Source organism: Abramis brama (assembly GCF_963993115.1).
Source record: "Abramis brama genome assembly, chromosome: 5".
NCBI classification, from domain to species: Eukaryota; Metazoa; Chordata; class Actinopteri; order Cypriniformes; family Leuciscidae; genus Abramis; species Abramis brama.
In genome coordinates, this window is record NC_139967.1 from 45,597,877 (window position 1) to 45,619,054 (window position 21,178).

At 37.0% G+C, this 21,178-nt stretch overlaps 2 protein-coding genes across 4 annotated transcripts; one reads left to right on the plus strand and one right to left on the minus strand.

Moving 5' to 3' along the window:
- Positions 1-1,764: 1,764 nt before the first annotated feature.
- her1 (hairy-related 1) lies at positions 1,765-3,781 on the minus strand (the record flags this gene model as incomplete). Its single annotated transcript, XM_084115505.1, has 4 exons — positions 1,765-2,546; positions 3,337-3,424; positions 3,509-3,604; positions 3,740-3,781. 4 exons carry the CDS (start codon positions 3,779-3,781, stop codon positions 1,765-1,767), a joined length of 1,008 nt encoding a protein of 335 aa, XP_083971631.1.
- Positions 3,782-12,920: 9,139 nt separating this feature from the next.
- On the plus strand, positions 12,921-14,865 carry her7 (hairy and enhancer of split related-7). 3 transcript variants are annotated; one of them, XM_084115495.1, is made up of 4 exons: positions 12,932-13,150; positions 13,220-13,501; positions 13,610-13,705; positions 13,992-14,831. In XM_084115495.1, exons 2-4 carry the CDS (start codon positions 13,457-13,459, stop codon positions 14,469-14,471), a joined length of 621 nt encoding a protein of 206 aa, XP_083971621.1. In that variant the 5' UTR covers positions 12,932-13,150; positions 13,220-13,456; the 3' UTR covers positions 14,472-14,831. The 3 variants fall into 3 exon arrangements, with proteins under 3 accessions (XP_083971620.1, XP_083971621.1, XP_083971622.1); XM_084115496.1 differs by having other exon boundaries at positions 13,330-13,501; XM_084115494.1 differs by having other exon boundaries at positions 12,921-13,501; positions 13,992-14,865.
- Positions 14,866-21,178: the final 6,313 nt, after the last annotated feature.

The window sequence follows — 21,178 nt, forward strand, 5'->3', positions numbered from 1 at the left end:
TATGATTAGCCTTTTGCTTGACTATGTTATCAAACAGCTAATAATGTGTTATTAATATTACACAAACCATCGTAGCCTTCTTAAAATCAGCATCCTTACAAACGCTTTGAACAACTCAAGGCATATAGTTCATCATAACATCTACATAATTCCCCCGCTATGCTGCTAAATCTTCCTGATTTTTCATATCAACAGAAAAAATACACCGGGATAACCTGGCTTTCTCTTGACTCCACTGCTTCAGAGCGGTAATAGTTAATGATATGCTAAAGCCTGCCTGAACGTTGATCTGATTGGTTACAAGGTAGTTTGCGATGTAAGAAACACCAGCGATTTCAAACTGCGTTTTCGCTACAGTTTTAAGGAGAAAATATTCAGCAATGGTGTTATCTTATCAATTTGCATATGGTTTGTCTTTATTAAATTAAAGCATATTAAAAACACCACATAGACATATAAACATTAAAAACTTTAAGGGGCAACATATGGCTTCTCATTAACATCAATAGATCTGTGGGGATTGCTTTTATCACAGAATAATATTCTCTATATTTAATTGGAAATGTCCATTTATTCATTAACATTTTCATAAGAAAGCAATTGAGCTGACTGATCTAAAAGCTCAGATAAAAAGTAAATTCCTCTATCCATCCAACTCGGTTTCGAGGTAGCTAGTCAGTCACATACTAACTCATGTGGAATTAAAGTAATACTGTTTGTATGCACTATATAACAGGGCCTGGACAGTATGTGGGGTTGTTTTGCACACACTCACACACACAAAAAAAAAAAAAAAATCAACCAATTACGTGCACTTGCAACAATTACATTTGCAGAAAGCACATGCTTAGTGCTCAAAATGAGCCTAAAATGCAAAAGAAGCCTATTAGGGATGGTGGAGGTCCATATAAGTACAAACATAAAATAACATTTGAAAAAAAAAAAAAAGTGTAATTATAGGCCATAGAGTATATTCACAGTTTGTGAAAATATTAAATACAATCAGAAAATGTTAAATGCAGTATTATGTTCTCATATTTATTTTTGCAATGTGTTTTTGCTTATAATAGAATACTGTTTCAATCTGTTTTCATGGTGATTTTTGGTGAAACCAGTTAGGGTCAGTCTGACCAGCAAACATAATCGTATAATAACAGTAGCCTATATGGAACCCATAACATACAAATGAAAAATCCCTGTTTTTAATTCATAGATAATAAATGAGATTTCACTTGCATTTTGATCACTGAAAATGAACCCCAGAAATCTGGTCACCTCATAAATCAGTGTTTTTGACCAGCAGATTGCAATTTGTCTTTGTTCATAAATGTATTGCTGACATTATGACCCAAGAAAAAAAAAAAAGAAGATGACGTTTTTGTAAATAGATAGAGTGTGTGTATAAAGAGGAGTCATACAAATTAACAAAATTATATAGATTTAATAAGTGAAAAAAGCACGATTAATTTATACAATGTACAATAGGGACAAAATAAATATATTTACACAATTTGTACAAAATAAAGAATTTTAGGTAGGAAAATAGTATGCAGAACAAAGGAATGTGACAGTGGGAATGGGAAAGCACATCCGTGAACAGTCGTCACACAGAGATCGTCACAGAGCTCCTAATGTTTCTCTCACCTTCACCTTTACATGTGAGACCAAGAAGTCTTTTCCATGTGAAGCCCGGGGAACTCTGATGGGAAGATGTCGCTCGTGTTGAACTGCTGAGCTTTAAGTCTCTAAGTGTTTGAGTTCTGCTCACCAGGGTCTCCACAGAGCTTGTGTCTGGTTGTGGAACAGAGCTCGCCTCAGAGTCCGGGGTTGGCTGGAGGGAACGGAGCCAGTGGGACGCACTGGAGTTGGGGATCCCACAGAGACCTGAAGATGAGGACCTGGGACTACAGGGGTTGGGAGACTCCAAGAGGATGATGATGATGATGATGAAGAGTCGCTGGAGAGTGGTGAGATGGTGGGAGGGAAAGAGAAATGGCAGGGTATCGAGACGTATGTGGGAGAGCTGGAGAAAGGAGGAGAGCTGCTCGAGTAACAAGGAGAAGGTGGAGGAGAGATGGAGTACGGAGGGGAAAGGTAGGGATGTGTTAAGGGCTGTCCTGTGGGATGAGCGTGGTGGAGCATAAAAGATGTGGGATACAAACTATTGGTGTAGGAAAAGGGCTCGGTGTTGGCTCTCATTGGGACGTCTGATCTGCACGTCAGCTCTGCACTGGGGATCCATGGATGATGATGATGGGACGCTTGGCTGCTGGAAACCCTGCTTTGGGGGAGAGTGTTGCTGTAGGAGTCGAGGTGGTGGCACAGGCCTTGAACGAAGCCGTCCCGCTGGGAAGGATCCACACAGTCGATGAAGCTGGCCAGGCGGGAGACGCACTCCTTAAAGCCGGCTTTGTAGATTGGATTGGAAGGCATCTGTGTCTGGGCGTTGATGGGCTCGGGGACTGAGGCGAAACGCACACGGGGTCTCGACGAGAGCAGAGGCGGAGCGCTAGCATCGTGTGGGTCTGGGTCTTTGCTAGAGTCGCCTGAGGTGGGACGTGGAGTTAAAGGTGTACAAAAGAGGAAAAGAAAGGGGGGGGGAAGTGCAAAAGCAAGAAGAGGAAGGGGTTAATAGAGTGTTTAGGTGAGATAGAATAACATTGGGGTTTTTTTATGGTTGTTATTGAAGGTTCATTCAAAGGAACGTTTGAGAAATCGAGAATTTAAAGCAAAGTTAAAGGAACATTTAGGAGGAAGAAGAAAATGGTTTTGGTTTATTGATTGCCAGAATGGAAAGTCAGAGTGTGAGGTAAGTTATTTTGGGGTTAGATGATTGAGAAAGAGAAGATAAATAGGGAGGGGGGGGGGGAGGAGACAGAGACATCAAATCAATTAGAAACATCACACTCAGAGGAAACTCAAATATCAAATCAGCACTTAAAGGGATAGTTCACCCAAAAATGAAAATTCTGCCATCATTTACTCACCCTAAAGTTGTTGAATTTCTTTCTTCTGCTGAACACAGAAGATATTCTGAATAATGTTGGTATAGCAGTTGACTAACCATTGACTTCCATAGTTTTTTTTGTTGAGTCAATGGGTGCAGTCAACTGTTTGATTACCAACATTCTTCAAAATATCTTCTTTTGTGTTCAATACAAGAAAGAAACTCATACTGTTTGGAACAACTTGACAGAATTTTCATTTTTGGACGAACTATCCCTTTAATCTAGAGATGTAGCCTACACAAAAATAAGGTCAATAGCATCATTTTAAGATATAAAATATGGGTATACGTTTACTCTTCAATTAATAATGTATAGACAGAAATCTTACCTTGACTAATTCTCGCAGCTTTTGTCCTAATGTATTCAACGGTTAACTCCAGAATTTCAGCCTTCTCCAGTTTGGGGTTTTGAAGTCGCTGTAAAAGTGAATGTAAACGCATTATGTTGTTGAAACATTCTAGTGCTCATGTTAATATTAAAAGCCGGATTTCCTTTCTTACCGTGTCTAGAGTGTTATCCAGGAGAAGCGTTCGCAGTTCATCTAAACGCTGGTTAATCCGGTCTCTCCGTTTCTTCTCGATAACCGGTTTGAGGATCTAGACGGAGCACAAAATAGATATTTAATTTAGTCATATATTCAAAACGTAAAACCATTTTTTTATTATTACTTTAATTTAAAAAAAGAAAAAACTCCTCACTATATTATTATGACATAAGAAAGAAATACTCACTCTTTTGGTTGGTCGTCGACTTGCCATTTTTGGAGTAACCATGCTCTGTCGAAGATTATGAAATAAACCAGCAATCGTATATTCCCGTTTTTCTGTGTTGCTTGAGAAAATTCTTCTACTGTGAAAAAAGTCCTCGCGAACCTTGGCCTTTATTGGGGATGCTGGCTTGTCATTGGTGGTGACGAGGTGTCAATGACGCGTGACCGTATGGTCGTGCCCCCCTTATGGCTTTCTGCCGTTATCAATTACCCTTTTAATATATTCCAAGATAAGAAACTATAAATCGATTAGGTTAAATCAAAGAACAATTGTGACAGCAGATATTAAGCGAGAAAACCTGAAGTTTCCCATCACTTGCCAAGCTAGTTTTACGAATAGCCTGTGCTTGTCTGAATATAATAATATAATGTGAATATAAACGCATGGTAATGAAAACTGCACATATATTAAATGCCATTAGAAGTTTGCTTAGAATAACCAATCATAATAGAACGCTTATGCTTTTATGGGCTAGTTTGTTCATTTTATTGCGCCAATAAGTCAATAGCCTACAGAGCCCAATTGCAGTGCATTTTGAACACAATCTTCTTGACACTCAATTTACCAACACGCTCCTCCCGTTAAAGTTCACGACCTCTGACCAACCAAAACCAAACGTATTTTTTCTCTAACAATTTAATGTTTAGCCTAATGTTCAAAAACAAAATTGTCTTTTATTATGAAAACTCGCGTACGCCATATAATTCATGATAGGCGGTCTACTATTTTCTAGCTTCAAATGATACACATATTTTGTTCAGTATTGATAATGTTGGTCGTTGATTAATTTATCACTAAAATGTTTTGTTTTCAAGCAGATTTTCGTAAAACCAAAGCCGTGCAAGTGCGATGGGAGACTTCAGTTTTTCTCGTGGGAACAGAATATTATGGCACTACACATGTGTAAAAACGAACACACTCACACTAACAGCGCCAGACTAGAATACTCAACCTTTCAGAGGCGTTTAGAATTTCATTATGCTCAACATCTTCGTGCATTAATGGCCTTCGCACCTGAAGCGGGTCAACTTTCGGCGCTCATGTCGCACGACCTGCAGAAACGAGTAAACACCAAATATAGGAAACATAGTTGAGCTGACCTTGTAATGTGCGATTTGATATGCGTAAAATATTAAAGAAGAAATATGTTCAAGCACAACTTTTAAATGCCATCTTTAGCTCATGCCAATAGCACTAGGCCTATTTGAGTTTCTGCTTTTTTTTTTCTTTTCTTTTTTGACTTTAGAATTATTATTTTCGAATTATTAACGATTATTATGAATTATCGTTTCTTTGTTTTAAATGACACGCAGAGTGCGTGTCATTTAAAACAAAGAAACAATAATTCATAATTAGAAAGTTTACACTATAAATGCTGGCAAACAGGAGATTAGATGTTGCAAAACGCCACTTGGTTTCATTCACATGCACACCAATGAAAAGTATATAGGCTAACGTCAAAGGGATATGTTGCTCTTCCTAAATTGACAATATAGGTCACTAAAATTATTTCTGGCCATGTGTTGCTTAACTTTTTGACCCCATGTCTAAGTCTAACCTTATGGAAAATCCCGTGGGAAAGTTTACTGTTTGGTCAAGTAAAGTGGTGGCATCATACACACCTCGCTCATAATTCCATTAGCATTATGATTCTTTTAACACGTCTCTTTAACAGTGAATATGGCGTGAGGTCTATGGACAAACGGTCGCGCGCTTTTCGTTGCAATCTAATCATAAACTAAAACCAATCGATAATTTAAGAGTGACAAAACTCAACATTGACCAAAAAAAAAAAAATGTCTAAGCTACTGGATTTCCAAAAGTTATTGTGAAAATGTGTTGGCTTTACATTATGAATGCCAAGGGTCCAAGATGAGGAAATCCTATGAGAAGCTTTCTCAGGTCGCCTCGATTGTTCTTTTTACGGAAATCGGACGTTGAAGTTGCTTTGTATGGAAGATGCAAAGTGTTTGAGTAATTTAGTAGAGTCATCTTGTTCAGTGCAAAAGCACTGGGATTCAGCTGTTGGTTACTGATATGCATCCCTGCTGTCTGATGACCGACCGTCGAGCAATTAGTCAAATGTAAAAGTTAGCACTGCTGGAGAGAGCAGATGGGCACGTGGAAGCGGTCGGCACTTGAGCGCCTGTTGCACTGAGGTGTGATTCACACACGCTTTCCAGCATGTGTGAGCACGCGCCCGCTGAACACACAGTAAACACGACTGAAAGGCCTGGAGAAAAAAAAAATTGAAAATGTGGGATGCATTTTAACCGCCAGATTTGCATGTGTTGAACTTGGTCGAAATTTCGCCAGCATCCAGGAGTTGAGAAATTGGTTTAAAACATGAAAATGAAATATTTCTGGATTTTATTAAATAAATTATTATGGCAATTGTTTATTGCAATTGCCCAATCTCAGGGATTAATCAGTGATAAAAGATATGTAGGGGGAGAGTGGGGTAAGATGAGCAATGTGTCCTCAAGATTGGCTAAGGGAAATTGTGGCAAAAGTACATTAAAGTAAAGTAGCCTTTTCAGGATGTTTCCTATCATTATAAATGTTCAGAATGCATCTATGACAAATTATTCTAAGTTGTTGAGTCAGTGGGTAAGTTGCACCATCTAGTAAATGAATCTGATTCAAACTCATGTGAAATTTTAAAGATAATTTACCTCTTTTGAAAACTTATTTAATAATCAAAGTTCCTTTTACATATATGCATTTCTTTTCTTAAAGCTATAACAAATATAAAATCAGCTAAATGTTAAAATATCTTTAAATTATGCATTTCTGAAACAATATGTTGACCACCAAAGTTGCAACCTTTCCAAAAACAGACAAAGAGTTTGTTCAAATGAAATAAAAACTGAGTTAGAATGAATAAATAAATGTCACTGAAACTAATAAACATTTTAGTCAAAAGATTCTTGGCATAGCTTTTTGGCAATGGCGAACATGTTAGGCCATTAGGGACTACAGGTGGAAAGGTGTATATGATAATGGTGAAAAGCATCTTCTGGTTCTCATCAGAGAATGATTTGGTGCACTTGTACACTGTCCCTATCAAATAAACTAAAACAACAACAACATATGTTGAAGTAAACCAGTTGCATAATATTGCATAGAAATTACACCAGCTTATACTTCAGAGATTTAATTTAACTTCAGTTCGCACTATGAACTTGACCCATTGTTGCGCTCATTAGGCTTCGGCTGGACACTGAGCAGATGCACACACACAGCATCAGAGGGACCTTTTAGTAGAAGAGATATTACATGCATTCCTGGATCATCTGGCTTGAGGTCTAAGCACTATAACATCTTAAAGCCTATGTGTTAACACGGCCCACTAGGGGGCTTCAGTAAACTTAGTGTACTTGCAAGATGGCTTGATTGGTTTGGCGCAGGTGAGACCAGACGGCCTCTCTGGGGATATTAGCATACAATTGGTCTATACGTATAGAGGCCTGCCTACATTATTTTGATAGATATTAAGCAAAAATAATACAACAGTGCAAAATTATTGATTTTCATGCTGTAGCTAATAAAGGCAGGAAAGCCTATTTAAAAAAGCGAAAAAGATTATGTTTCACTACAGATGCTTTCAGTTAAAAAAGCTCAAACATGCATTTTAGTCTGAGACTGCTCAAATCTTGTCTGTGAAACCGGGAAATATTAATATTTTAATGCCTGGGAATTGATCCTGCACTTTTCTTATTATGTTGAATGCAGTAATGTTTCCACTAGAGCGTGAGCCTGCTTAAAACTTATTTCAAATAGTCAATACAATTTTTTTTAATTAAATGGTTCATAAAAATCTTTGACTGCATGTGATCGAAGAAAGTAAATACTCAAAAGCATGGCTATTAGCTTTACACACCACACTAAAATTCTATTAGTCCATTTTTTTTTACAGTATCTATCTATCTCTTTTAATAAAAATGGTTTGAAACAGTTCCAGATTATTGTAAGCACAGCAGAAACCTTTTTGGTGCAGAAGAACCATGAATTGAAAGTTTTAATAGTGCTTTAAAGAATATTATTATTCGTATAATAAGTAATAGCTGAATATTGATCTGATTAAATACGACCCCATTTCCAGAAAAGTTAAAACATATTGTAAAATGCAATTAAATCAAGAATCTGTCATTTGTTAATTCTCTTTACACTTTATTTAACTGACAAAAGTACAAAGAAAAGATTTCCAATGTTTTGTACTGACCAACTTAATTGCATTTTGTAAATAATAAGCACATTTTGATTTGATAGCTACAACACACTCTAAAAGAGTTTGGACAGAGGCATGTTTCTGTGTCATATCACCCTTTCTTTTAATTACACTGTTTAATCGTTTGGGAATTGAGGATATAATTGTTGCAGTTTTGCAAAGAGGATTTTTTGTCCAATCTCACCTGATAGAAGACCTCTACTCAACATCTGTGTTCGTCACTGCACACACTGTCAGTTTATGTCTCTGTTCAATCCCGATATACTCCTCCACATCAGTGTTACCCTCACACACATGCGAGTCACTCGTGCCGTTTCCACTGATGCTCCTCCACTCATGACAGATGTTTGCTTCCCTGTCGCTGATGAAGTCTGGATGATCCCTTTCGTTTTTGGGACTGAGACCTCGATGTCCATTTCCCCAAAAACTGGCTGAAACATGGACTCATCAGACCACAGCACACATTTACAGTGTTTCTCAGAGAACTCTCCAGCATCTCTGCATTGAACTGATGAATAGTTTCTTCTTGTGTAACAGAGATTCGAGAGGCATTTCTTGATGCAGCGTTCAGTGTTTTCCAAAGTTCTCCTGAGCACATGCGTCTGTATTTAATACAGTAACATGATGGTGTATCATGCAGTGCCGTCTGAGGGGTCAAAGGTCACACACATTCAACCTCTGCCTTGTAGGACTGAGATTTCTCTGGATTCCCTGAATCTTTTCACATTATCATGTATGATAGATGGTGAAAGACTTAAATACTTTGCAATCTTGCATTGAGAAATGTGATTTTAGAATTATTTGACCTCTCATGATATTTGGCACAGTAGTGAGCCGTGATGACCTTTCCTTACTCTCACCTATTACAGTTCACCTGCTCATTGAACAGTTAAAAACATGTTAACTTGGATATTCTATAATCTTTTCACTTTTATTTTTCCTCTGTCCCAACTCTTTTGGAGTGTGTTCCAGACATCAAAATCAAAATGTGTTTATATTTACAAAATACAATGAAATGGGTCAGTGAAAATATTGGAAATATTTTCTTTATGCATTTGTCAGTTAAATAAAGGTTCAAGAGAATTAACAAATGACAGATTCTTGTAATTCTTGCAATTTTATTGCATTTTACAAAATATCCCAACTTTTCTGGCGATGGGATTATACTATGATATCTTCATATAGTCTATTATAATGGTTGCATTTTGATGTAGTTGATTGGTGGTTTCTCTCTGCAGGTGTACTTATCACAAAAGATGCCATTATAAATGGACAGTATATGAGCCCTTCACAATGTTAAAAGGACAATGTGATATGAAGTCATGGGATATTGTTTGTGACTGGGCATGTGTTTGCTTAAACCAAAGTAATATTTGAAAACTATGGACCAAATTGAATATCTCTTCTTGCTTAGTGGAGAAGAGGAGAGAAATATCCTCAACTGGTCTCACTTATACCTTCTGTTAAAAAAAATGAAAAGAAAATGAGTATAATAAGGGACCAGTTACCAGTTTAAAGGTTTATATTTAGCATATTAAGAACTTGCTGAGAGTGTGAATTTGAGTGGTTGAGCCCCAGAAAATCAGTAATTATTTTGACAATTACAGATTTAACAACAACAAAAAAGCAATAAAGAACTCCAACACACATACACAAAAAAAGCTGTGACTGAGTATGTTTATTAACATTTCAAAGTAATATTTGAAAACCCCACTTTATCTGAATAGTCTTGATGGAAAGTCAATTAAGCTTTCTTTATAATTTGTGGTTACATGTGTGTAGGCTATGTGTAAAGAAACTTTTAAAAATATCAGAAAATTGATTAATGATGAATAGCCTATTTTAGTTATTTACTTTTCTCCCTTCTATGTTATATTTTCAGGCCCGGTTTTACTGAGTGCTATGCAGCAGTTCCCGTGGGAAACTGCATTAAAACAGGGCACATGTCCTTCTCTGCGTGCTTCTATTCTTATGGGTCCATTGACACATTTTGTTAACACCAAACGTGTGTCGATGAACCTGTTTTGGACAAACGACCCGTTGCCTTCGCCCCCTGCTGGTATACAATTATACATATTTATAGATTTATATATTGCTCCACCGGTCTGTTTAGTATGAAGCCCATTTAATAAGAAAAAAAGAATGCTTTGGAAAGTCATAATTATGTGATGAAAAGTCGAAAATTGAAATTATGTCTTTTTATGGAGTTTTATTATCGAATTTTAATCTCACAAGAATTACTTTTTTATATCTCATATGACATTATCATAATTTCACATTTTATGCTCATAATTATGACTTAGTATGACATAATTATGACTTACCAGAGCATGTTTTTTTTCTTCCATAACTCTTGTGCAGTGCAAACTTGCCATGCTCGTGCACGGGCGAACCCATGCTCGGGTGTGTTGTCAAACTTGTTGGTTTGATTTATTCTGGTTTGGTTTAATGAGTTTCATAAAATTATAAATTTGAACATTGAACTTTATTTATTTATTATTTTTTGGAACAACAACATAGGTTAACGTTAAAAATTTTGTTGTAAAAGACAACATTGAGCTTTTCTGTCGATACACAACAATATTTTAAAAAGTTTTATTTTGCGCGCTTGTGTAAACATTTAAATCTCGACAATACCCTACAGAGAATAGGAAGAGTGTTATGGTGGGAACCAGCTATTAAGCACTCTCTCCGAGTAACACGCACTGCTCACACACCTCAGCTCTTTTTTATTACCTGTCAGAATTTGTACATTATTAGCCGAGCGCAGAGATGGTTCCCACGCTTCTCTCCAATAAACACTAGAACACAGAGCAGTCTGCGTTCACACACACTCTTCACTTTCTTCACCTTGGCAGTGTTTGTGATTAGCCGTTTATAGATTGCCTTCCATCAGACCATGAAGTTGATGTGATCTTGTGTATAGCCTACAGAAGTTATTGGGATGATATGATTTTTTTAAAGACTGTCTATAGGCTAGAGTTTCTAAATATTGTTCTGCCTGTCTTTGTTCTTATTTTACTTAGCGACACCCATTAGACATTTGCACTCAAAAGGCCGAGATTAAAGCAACTGGCACGCGCAGGGCCATTAAAGCGCGTGAGGGTTGGTGTGTTTGCGCGCATGAGAAAGGCGCAGGTGAGACCAGACGGCCTCTCTGGGGATATTAGCATATTGGTCTATACCTATATTATTTTAATAGATATTGAGCAAAAAATAATAGAACGGTAAACAGCAGTGAGAAATTATTAATTTTCACGCTGTTTAGACAGAAAAGCCTAAATATATATATATAATATATATATGACGTTTCACTATAGATACAGATTTCGTTTGAGTCATTTCGGGTCGGGTTGCTTGCGTGGCCACTCTTGAACCCCAAGAACTTGTACAGAGAGATTTTTTCCCCCAAACGGGCTGTACCAAAAACAGAAACTCACAATATGCACGGCAGTGTATGTATGGGCTGTGTCTAAATTGAGAATACTAAACTTGCACAAAGGGCACGAAATTGTGTAAATATTTAAAATTCGCCAACAGGCAATAATTTGAAGAGTGTTATGATGGGAACGCGTTTTAGCCACGCTCTCGCAGTAACACGAACAACTTACACCTCACCTAGGAACATGGACTCACACCTCAGTCCTGTTTTATTACCTGTCGGGATTTTAGCTATCACTGAACAGAGACGTTCCCACGCTACTCTTCGATAAACATTATAACACAGCCTGCGTTCACATATAGTCTCCATTTTTATCATTTCCATGCGTGTTTTGACATTCACAATATGAGCGGTGCATCAGGTCAGGAACTTTCTGCTACCTCGATAGAAGGCGTGGAGATAAAGCACTCAAAATAGTGTAGATGTGATCACATTTGTCAAATTCCTCTCCATCTTTCCTTTACCTTTAGGCATATTTTAGCGAAGCGTATCCAGTGAACAAATAGGAACTAGACACGTGCTGTCTTCGTGATCTAACATTATAGCTCGATCTTTAAAGCTTTGATTACTTTTTGCGCTAAGAAAGGATGTACGCTATCTTCAGAACATTAATGAACAAGAGTCTATTAACATAGTGATTTCAGTGCAATGAATAATGCTCACGCACGCTTTCATATGCACACGTGGATGCTGCAGTCCACGCGCGCGCATTGTCCACAGGCGTGAAGTTGGCACGCGGCACGCGCCCTACAGAATTATAAAGAGGTGTGAACACACGTCACCTTGCTCCCCCCCCTGAATATTTTACACATTTTATTGTACCCAGATGTTAAGGCTACTGCGACTTTGTGCCTTTTTTGAGCAAAACAAATCCACAAAACGTGGTTTGGCACGCGCTCATATATTATTACGCACAGCAGTCCCCTGTTTCTTTATAGCCTAAAGCTATTCTTGCAAAATGTGATTTATTTATCTTTAATAAAATGGATAATTGCGACTTTAAATTCAGTTTAAACAAGGCGCGTTTGATGCCTGACTTACATTACCAATAAATCAATAAGGAACTAACATGGACTGGACTCAGCCTCGGCAGCCTTATACTATTCAAAGAATTATTTGAACATTCTGATAATGCATTTCATATTTAAGAATTGTTTATAATGTAGTTGTTTCAGCTGTTTTATGCAACTTTGGGGTCGCTTGTTGATAACATCACTGCAACGCATGCAGGCTTAAAGAGTGCTGTAGCCTATTTTTTGTGGTACAATTATGCGAAAACGTTCAAAATATGCAAAATTCGAAACCAAGCCGAAGCACAGCGGCACGTTTCCAACAGTGGAACTAAGACTCTTGACATTACAAGAGACCTCTTTTCTTTTTATTATTATAATGGCGTGTGTGTCACCAGCGGCGCGTGCAGGGCGATTGATATGCATATTTACTGAGGGTGTTTCCTCATGCGCGCACGTGCCCACGGAAGTCTAGGTGTCAGTGAGCGTGTGCCATCAGTGCTTTTCATCTAAAATCGGCCTGAATGTCTTCAACCAATTCAGTGAAGATTATATGTTAGCTAACTACAGTAATAGGTAAAATATAAGTAGCTATTTGTAATAAATCTGTAAGAGCGCGATATTAGCCTACTCGAATGCTATCGACTTCAGCCATGGCTACGGCTTCATGCAACGGCTACAGCTTATAGGTATGATCTTCAACATTACAATAACTTTTAATAATATAGCCTATATCTTTTTGAGAGTTTTGTTTTTAGCTAGGAACAAACTGCACGAGAGCAGTGCGCGTTCACGTTCAGTCTGTGACAGATAGTGGGCGTGGTTTGTGGCCACGCGCGCCTGGAAGCCTATAAATACCTGAGCTCAGTTTCAGACCTGCAACTCACTGTCTGCGCGCTCGAGGAGAGATCTTTACCCAGCAGACCTCACTGAAGAGACCTCGGATCTTTACTGGACCATCACTGATATAAACCATTGTTTGGAGCACTCGTGTAATGAAAATCCTTGGAGAGACTGAGACCATTAAAATGGACAGAAAGGTAAATATTTATTTCTGTGCATGAATCTCAAAACTCTAACATTGCAGCCTGGCATAAGCTTGTAAACCCCGACCTGTCCACTGACACTAGTCTTAATGTTTTCTGCAGCTGTTGAAGCCTCAGGTAGAAAGACGGAGAAGAGAAAGAATGAATCGGAGTCTGGAGAACCTGAGAACTCTTCTTCTGCAAGGCCCTGAGCACAATGTAAGAACAGCATGCTTTTTCATCTCTCAACATAATAAGCTTATACACTCTTAATAATAAAGCTTCCAAAAAGGAGTGCCATATAGAAGAACCATTTTCAGTAAACAGTTCTTAAAATAACCATTTTCCACTATAAAGAACCTTTTGTGCAATGGAAAGATTCCATGAATGTTAAAGGTTCTTTATGGAACCATCAATGTCAATATAGAACCTTTATTTGCCTATGATAAGAGTTCTCTGTCATGTCTGTGTTTGCTTGGTCTAAATTCTCCTCTTTCATTTTCAGAGTCCTTCTCAAAGAAGACTAGAGAAAGCAGAGATCCTGGAATACACCGTCCTGTTTCTGCAAAACTCTGTCGCTCAGGCCAAGAAAGCCAAGGATGTGGAAGGAGGAGAGAAACATCAGTTCGTGGACGGCTTTTCTTCATGTCTTCAGAAAGCGGCCCGTTTCCTGTCGGATGAAGGTGATTCCCGTGGACTGGAAGCTTCTGTCTCAGAGACGATGTGTCACCGTCTGTCTCGACCCTGCATGTCAACCAGCGTCAGAGTCCAGAACTCCTCCAGAACACAGGCTCCAGATTCACACACACAGCAGCAGAACTCTGTTTGCAAACAAAGACTTCCATCCACTTGCAGGAACATTGTGCCAGACTCTAACAGGTTTCCATCCAGAAGCACACACTCAAACACACAGCATGTGACGGGCCGGCCCGACTCTCAACAACAAGCAGCGGTCAGTCAGATGGTCTGGAGACCCTGGCCTTGAGAGAGATCGAGGCTGAGACATGGACTCAAAAATAGCGGGCTTGTGTAATAATCAGACATGGTTCATCTCTTCTAAAATAGGCTGCAGAGAGACATGTTTATTTCCAAAAAATAAAATGTTGTGTATTGATTTTATCATCTGACATCTCATTGGAAATGTAAAATGTGTAAATAGTGTATGATAAACATGGCAATATATTTTTTACACAGATTTTTTTTTTCTTTGCATGATCTGTACTGGGTGTATGATCATTTGTAATACATAACTGATGTATGTATTTATCTATTTTGCACATTTATTTATTCATGATGACATTCCATTTTATGCTCAGATTTATAGGTGTATATTTTGGAGATTGAAGCAAATACATTCCATCATTAAATTGTTTTAAATGAATCGGTTGTTTTTTCTTCTAAATAATATTAATTGTTGATGTCATGAGCCGCTTTAATGATCGCTGTCTGCACGCGCCGGACATAAAGTCCGCTTTGATCATCAAAGCCTTTGAAATGCGCGCGACCACATGTGTCGCGCGAGTGTGAATGTTTGAGGCGAATATCTGGCACACTTCCACAAGACTTCTGTTCACACACACCTCTGCTTCCTCTGCTCGTTTGTCTGCTCAGATAATGAAGAACAGTGCGAAAGGGCGCCACGTGCCTTGGCACCTTGACGGAGACATCCGCATAAACAAAGATTTGCTAGCCTATTGACTTGCCGTATAAAGAGTGTGTGTGTGTGTGTGTGTGTGTGTGTGCACAGTCTGGCCCACGACTTTGGATCATTTTTTACACTAGTTATGGGCTACAGTTTGTCTCAAATCACAGATTTATCAAATGGACTTGTTGTGCGTTTTAAAAATTATGCACGAACATAGTCTATAATGAGAAGAACACTTCTTATGAGCAGCACGCGAAGAGAAATTGAGGATTAAAACGCTTCTTTACCGTTCTTGTGCTAGTTTATTCTACTAAACTGGTGTTTAAAAGCTGGGAAAGACTCCTAGACATCTGAGAGATGCTAATGACTGGACAAAAGGCTGAAGTGAACCTGGTTTAACACGTCTTGGGCTCAGGATTTTGTCTCGCAAGTGTGAAGCCCACACGACTCAACGACTGGCACGCGCATTTCCATCCGTTTGAACCACAGAAGCGTGATTTTTTTTACACAATAAACCTTATTGTGGCCAGGGAATGAAGGTCAGATGTCTTTCCCACGCTTCACGCTTTTAGGTTGTTAGGTTTTTATATTTTCCTCCAGTCATTAAACAGTTCAAACGGCTGTTTCGCAATAAATAAATAAATAACGGCTTGTTTCCCAAAAATAAATATATAAAAACCCCTGCTGTTTTAATGTGCCCTTAATCTGCGATTCATTTAGAAAATGTTACAGTAACGGTTAAAAGTTTGGAGTAATATATTTTTTTTGTTGCTGCATAATAAAAAATACAGTAAAACAGTAATGTTGTGATTACAAATTAAAGAAGTAGGCTATTTGAATGTATAATTAAATGTAATCTAATTTTCAGCCTCATTAGTGTCTTCAGTGTCACATGATCATTATTCAGAAATCATTCTAATATGATGATTTGAAACATTTATTATTATTATCAATGTTGAAACAGTTTGATGAATAGAAAGTTCAAAAGAACAGCATTTATTTGTAATATACATTTTTTGAAACATTTTAAATGTCTTTAATGTCAATTTAATACATCCTCATTGCTGAATAAAAGCTTTTTTTTATCTTACTACCCAAAACTTTTGAATGGTATTCTGGTTTCCACAAAAACATGAAGCAGCACAACTGTTTTCAACATTGATAATAATCAGAAATGTTTTGTGAGCAGCAAATCAGCTTATTAGAATTATTCAGCTTTACATCACAGGAAGAAATTAGTTATTTTTTTAAATTTAATTTATTTGATCAAAAATAGAGTAAAAACTGAAAAAATGAGATATATTCTTATAATTTAAAATCAGTTTCCATTTGAATATTTTTTAAATAAATTTTTTTTTAAATTTTTTTTATTTAAAATCAGTTTCCATTTGTTTCCATATATACACACACACACACACACACACACACACACACACACACACACATATATAAAGCTGTTTATATACTGTATATATATATATACACATACACAGGTGCTGGTCATAAAATTAGAATATCATCAAAAATATTTCCTGCTGGAATATATTCTATGGCCTCCAGTTCAGTAATATTCTTGGTTTTGCGTAATGCAACCGCCTTCTTCAAATCCCACCAGAGATTTTCTATGGGGTTCAAGTCAGGTGACTGTGATGGTCACTGTAGAATCTTCCAGGACTTCTTCTGAAACCAAGCCTTGGTGGGATTTGAGGCATGCTTGGGATCATTGTTCAGTTGGAAGGTCCAATGACCCCCAGCTTCAGCTAGGCAGAGTGTTTTTTTCAGCATTTGCTTCATTCTTCTTTCTCCAGACATAACTCTGATCCATAGGGCAGAAAAGTTCCAGTTTTGTTTCATCGCTCCACAGAACAGAATCCCAAAACATCTGTGGCTTATTTATGATTTTGAGCAAATTGGAGCCAACTTTTCTTGTACTTTTTGGTCAGTAGTGATGTACGTCATGGAGTTCTAACATGGAAACCACATGCATTTAGTACGAGCCTTACTGTGCAAGCTGAAACCTCAGTGCCTGTTGCCAAATCTTGCTGCAGGTTTTTTGCAGTCACTCCAGTGTTTTTTTTAACTTGCCTTCTCAGAAATCTGGTTGCAGCCGCTGATAGCGTCCATTTTCTGCCCCGTCCAGGTAGTGTAACCACTGTTCCTTTAACTGTGAACTTGCGAACTATGTATCTTATGTATCCTGTTCCTTATTTATGAAGGGCGATGAAATCTTCTCTTAAATTTTTGGACCATTCTTTTGACTTAGTGTTACGTCCCTTTTTTTTATGTTTGGCTCGGGGTTAAAGGGAGTATTAACATTTAAAAAGAGGTGTGTGTAACTCAATATGAAGGTCAGGGCAATAAAAGAAAAAGGATCAAATCAAAACTCCACTCAAAAGTGTTTATTGTACAGTGCCAAATGTGAAAAGATGAAGAGAAAATAATACTTACAATATTTTCACAGACAATGAGAGAAAAAACAAAACACAAATAACAATAGCAAAAACAAGGTAGGAAGGCGAGCTCGAGAGATGCCAAATAAAATAAATTAATTAAACAAAACAAAGCTAACTGAGTTAATTCAGCTATAACTCTAAAAAAGACGGTTCTTTAAAGGTTCTTTACACGTAGTAACAGTTCTATTTAGAACCGTATCGTCCTGAAGAACCCTTTATATGCTGAAATGGTTCTTTGTGTTCGAGTTTAGGGTTCTTTATTCCCGCCTTTTTGTTTTTCAAATCTGTTACAAGCCTCTTCATTACTGATGTTCTGGAGCTCAGCTGTACAACTACACATACTGTCAACATACTCTCAACAGGTAGCCTAAATGGTTTCTTTCTTAAAATGTCTATAAATTATTAATTAATTATATAATTAAATTGTAACAATCTTTTTCTTTTTTTAGTTTAACAGAACATGTAAGTGTAGGCAGCTCTCTTCAGTTGAGGATACTCATCTTCTCTTCTCCACAGAGTCACAGAGATATGGAATTTATGATCCATATTGTTTGATTTTTTTTTTAAATTATGACTTTATGCCTAAACATACCCAGTCAAAAAAAAAACATTAAAGCTATACCATAACTTTATATCACTTTTTCCTTTTAACATGGTAAAGGGCTCATTCTGTCTATTTTTGCTAATATTGTGAACATAATTGTTTTTACATAATCAAATGTAACTCTCAACTCAATTGTGTATTTCAGATGCTGTCACATATCATAACCTAATCGTCTGCAGAGAGAAACTGCACTCAGAATACACACAAAATGAAGGACGTAAAGACATCATATGAAGATATTTCACTGGAACTTGGTCTTCATTACATCTATATCGTGTTCAATGTCAATTGTTATTTATTAATGTATTCAGCTATCAACTGTTGTTAGAGCACTGTAATTTTTGCTTCAATCTGCCATGTCAATAAAAAAAATATAAGTACCTAATTGACACAACATTCTGTTAAAAAAAAAAAAATTTAAATAAAAAATATAAATAAAACCAAAATAGAGGCAACCAGATAAAAGACCAGGCAGATAGAGGGCTAAAAAACAATATATTAACAAATAATTTATAATAAAAAAATAATAGTAATATTAATAATATGAAGATACTAATATTAATGAAAATATAGTTGAAAATGTTATTTATAACAACATTCTTTGTTCTATAGCACTTTCAAAGCATGGTTCTTTATGGAACCTCATAAAAACGGTTCTATTTAGCACCAAAATTGGTTCTGCTATTGTTACAAGCCGAAGAACACTAATTTGGTACTGTTTAGGACCATTTTTCTGTGTACCAAAAGAAAAATGTAGAAAAGAAAAGTCTTCAGCGTTAAGACGCCCAAACTAAACTGACTTACCAGATAACAAAACTACAGGGTGTGACACTCTCTCCTAAACCTAGTGTGTCTAATACAACCAAGATGTGGTGCACAATGTATGTCGCGCGACTTACACTGCTCCCTCTTCCCAGCCTCACACACACCGTGATGACTGAATAAGGATGAACAGTATGAAAAACAATACACTTCACAACCACAATACGACAAACGGTTCAATCACAGGATAAACACACAAAATATTGGACTCTAACTGTAACAGTAACAACAAGCAAAAACCAGCAAAGTGAGAAAGAAAGCTGGGGACGTGGAAGAGATACGGGTATTTGAGGAAGGAGGCGTAATGTGATTTGCTGGGTGAACCGGGACATCATCATCCTTCATGAAGACTGACAGGCTGTGGTCAACACCTGAAAACACACACACACACACCCAACAAAAGACTACCCACCAGAGGTGGACAGTAACAAAGTACATTTACTTGAGTACTGTACTTAAGTACACTTTTTGAGTATCTGTACTTTACTTGAGTATTATCTTTTCTGGAAACTTTTTACTTTAACTTCACTACATTTGAAAGACAAATATCGTACTTTTTACTCCACTACGTTTCTGTCAAGGTCCTTGAGTAGAAAGTAGTAACGTCAGTCAGGGGATGATTTTGGTTTGGAAATGAAAGTCGGGTTGACGTCAAAACCCGACGTCAGATTTACGTCAGAACCCGACGTCGGACAGACGTTGGATTTTGGTTGGAAATGAAAGTTGGGTTGACGTCAAAGCCAAAAAACTAAGCCAAGGGCACTATTTGAGGGAACAGCCATTTGGGTGTCCGAAACCATTGAAGACGTTATTGAGTGCACTTATTCAATCTCATATTCAATCCCACTACTGGAACTGTGTTCTAATCTAGAAATAAATGTGATATTGATATGAGGGCAGGCATAGATTCAGAGGCATAAGGTACTGTAAGTATTACATTCAACAATGCAACAATAATAAAACAATGCATTGACATTTACTTTTTACTTTTGATACTTAAGTACTTTTAAAAACGAGTACTTCTGTAATTTTACTTAAGTGAGAATCGGTCTTTACAACTGTTACTTGTAACGGAGTAATATTACATACAGCAGACATAACACTTTGCCATATTTATTTCTAACTTGCAGTCAAACGTGACACTCAACAAACCTAGCCAGTTCAGATATTTCATGTGTTCTAGCTCAAGCACACCTGGTGCAACTAATGAAGCCCTTGATTAGTGAGACAACACCTGATTTGCAGATTTGTGCTGTTGTGAGGGATTCTGTTCAGGGGATTTAATAATTTTGAGACTGCAGAAGTCATTAAAAGTTGTATTTTCAGTTAAATCTGGGGAAACTATTTGACACATTTGTTGTGTTCAACTATTTAAATGACTTTTGTTTGATTTGTTCATTGCAAACAGCTGAAAGTCTGTAAATTTTGCCAATAAACCTAATTTGCAATGGAGGTTAAATAATTTCAGTTACAACTATATTAAAAAAAATATATATTTTTTTTTATAAAAAAAATCCACATGGAAACAGTGATTTTAAATTGTAATAATATTTCACATTATTTCTGTTTTTACTCTATTTTTGATCAAATAAATTTATACTTTAAAAAACGTATGACACACATATTTATGTTTTTCCTGGTCAGTTAGATCATTTAGATGTGATACAGTTAATGGCTAATAAGAAACAACAGAAACAACACCACAGGAGAAAACTGTGCCTCCTAGTGGAATTACAAGAAAAACGACAATGCCTAGATATTCACAAATCTCACCATCCTATCACCTTTTTTTCTTTTGCATGGTCTGCACTGGGTGTATGGTCGTTTGTAATAACTGATGTGCATATATATCCTTTTTGCACATTTATGACATTCACTTGTGCTTATGCTCAGATTTAGTTGTATATTTTGGAGTTTGAAATACATTCCATCATTAAAATTTCCAAATGAATTAGTATTGTATTTTTCTCTTCATTCTATCACAACAGAAATGCACCCACTGCATGTCTTTATTAAATTGAACCCATGAGAAATATAGGCCTGGCCTTCATTTATGCTTTTTGGCTAAGCACTCTTGGCATGTTGAACCTTTTGGTCTCAGAGTAATAGCATAAATCAGTTTAAATATATGGGACGTCCTCATAGCTTTTGTAAATCTGGGACATTTT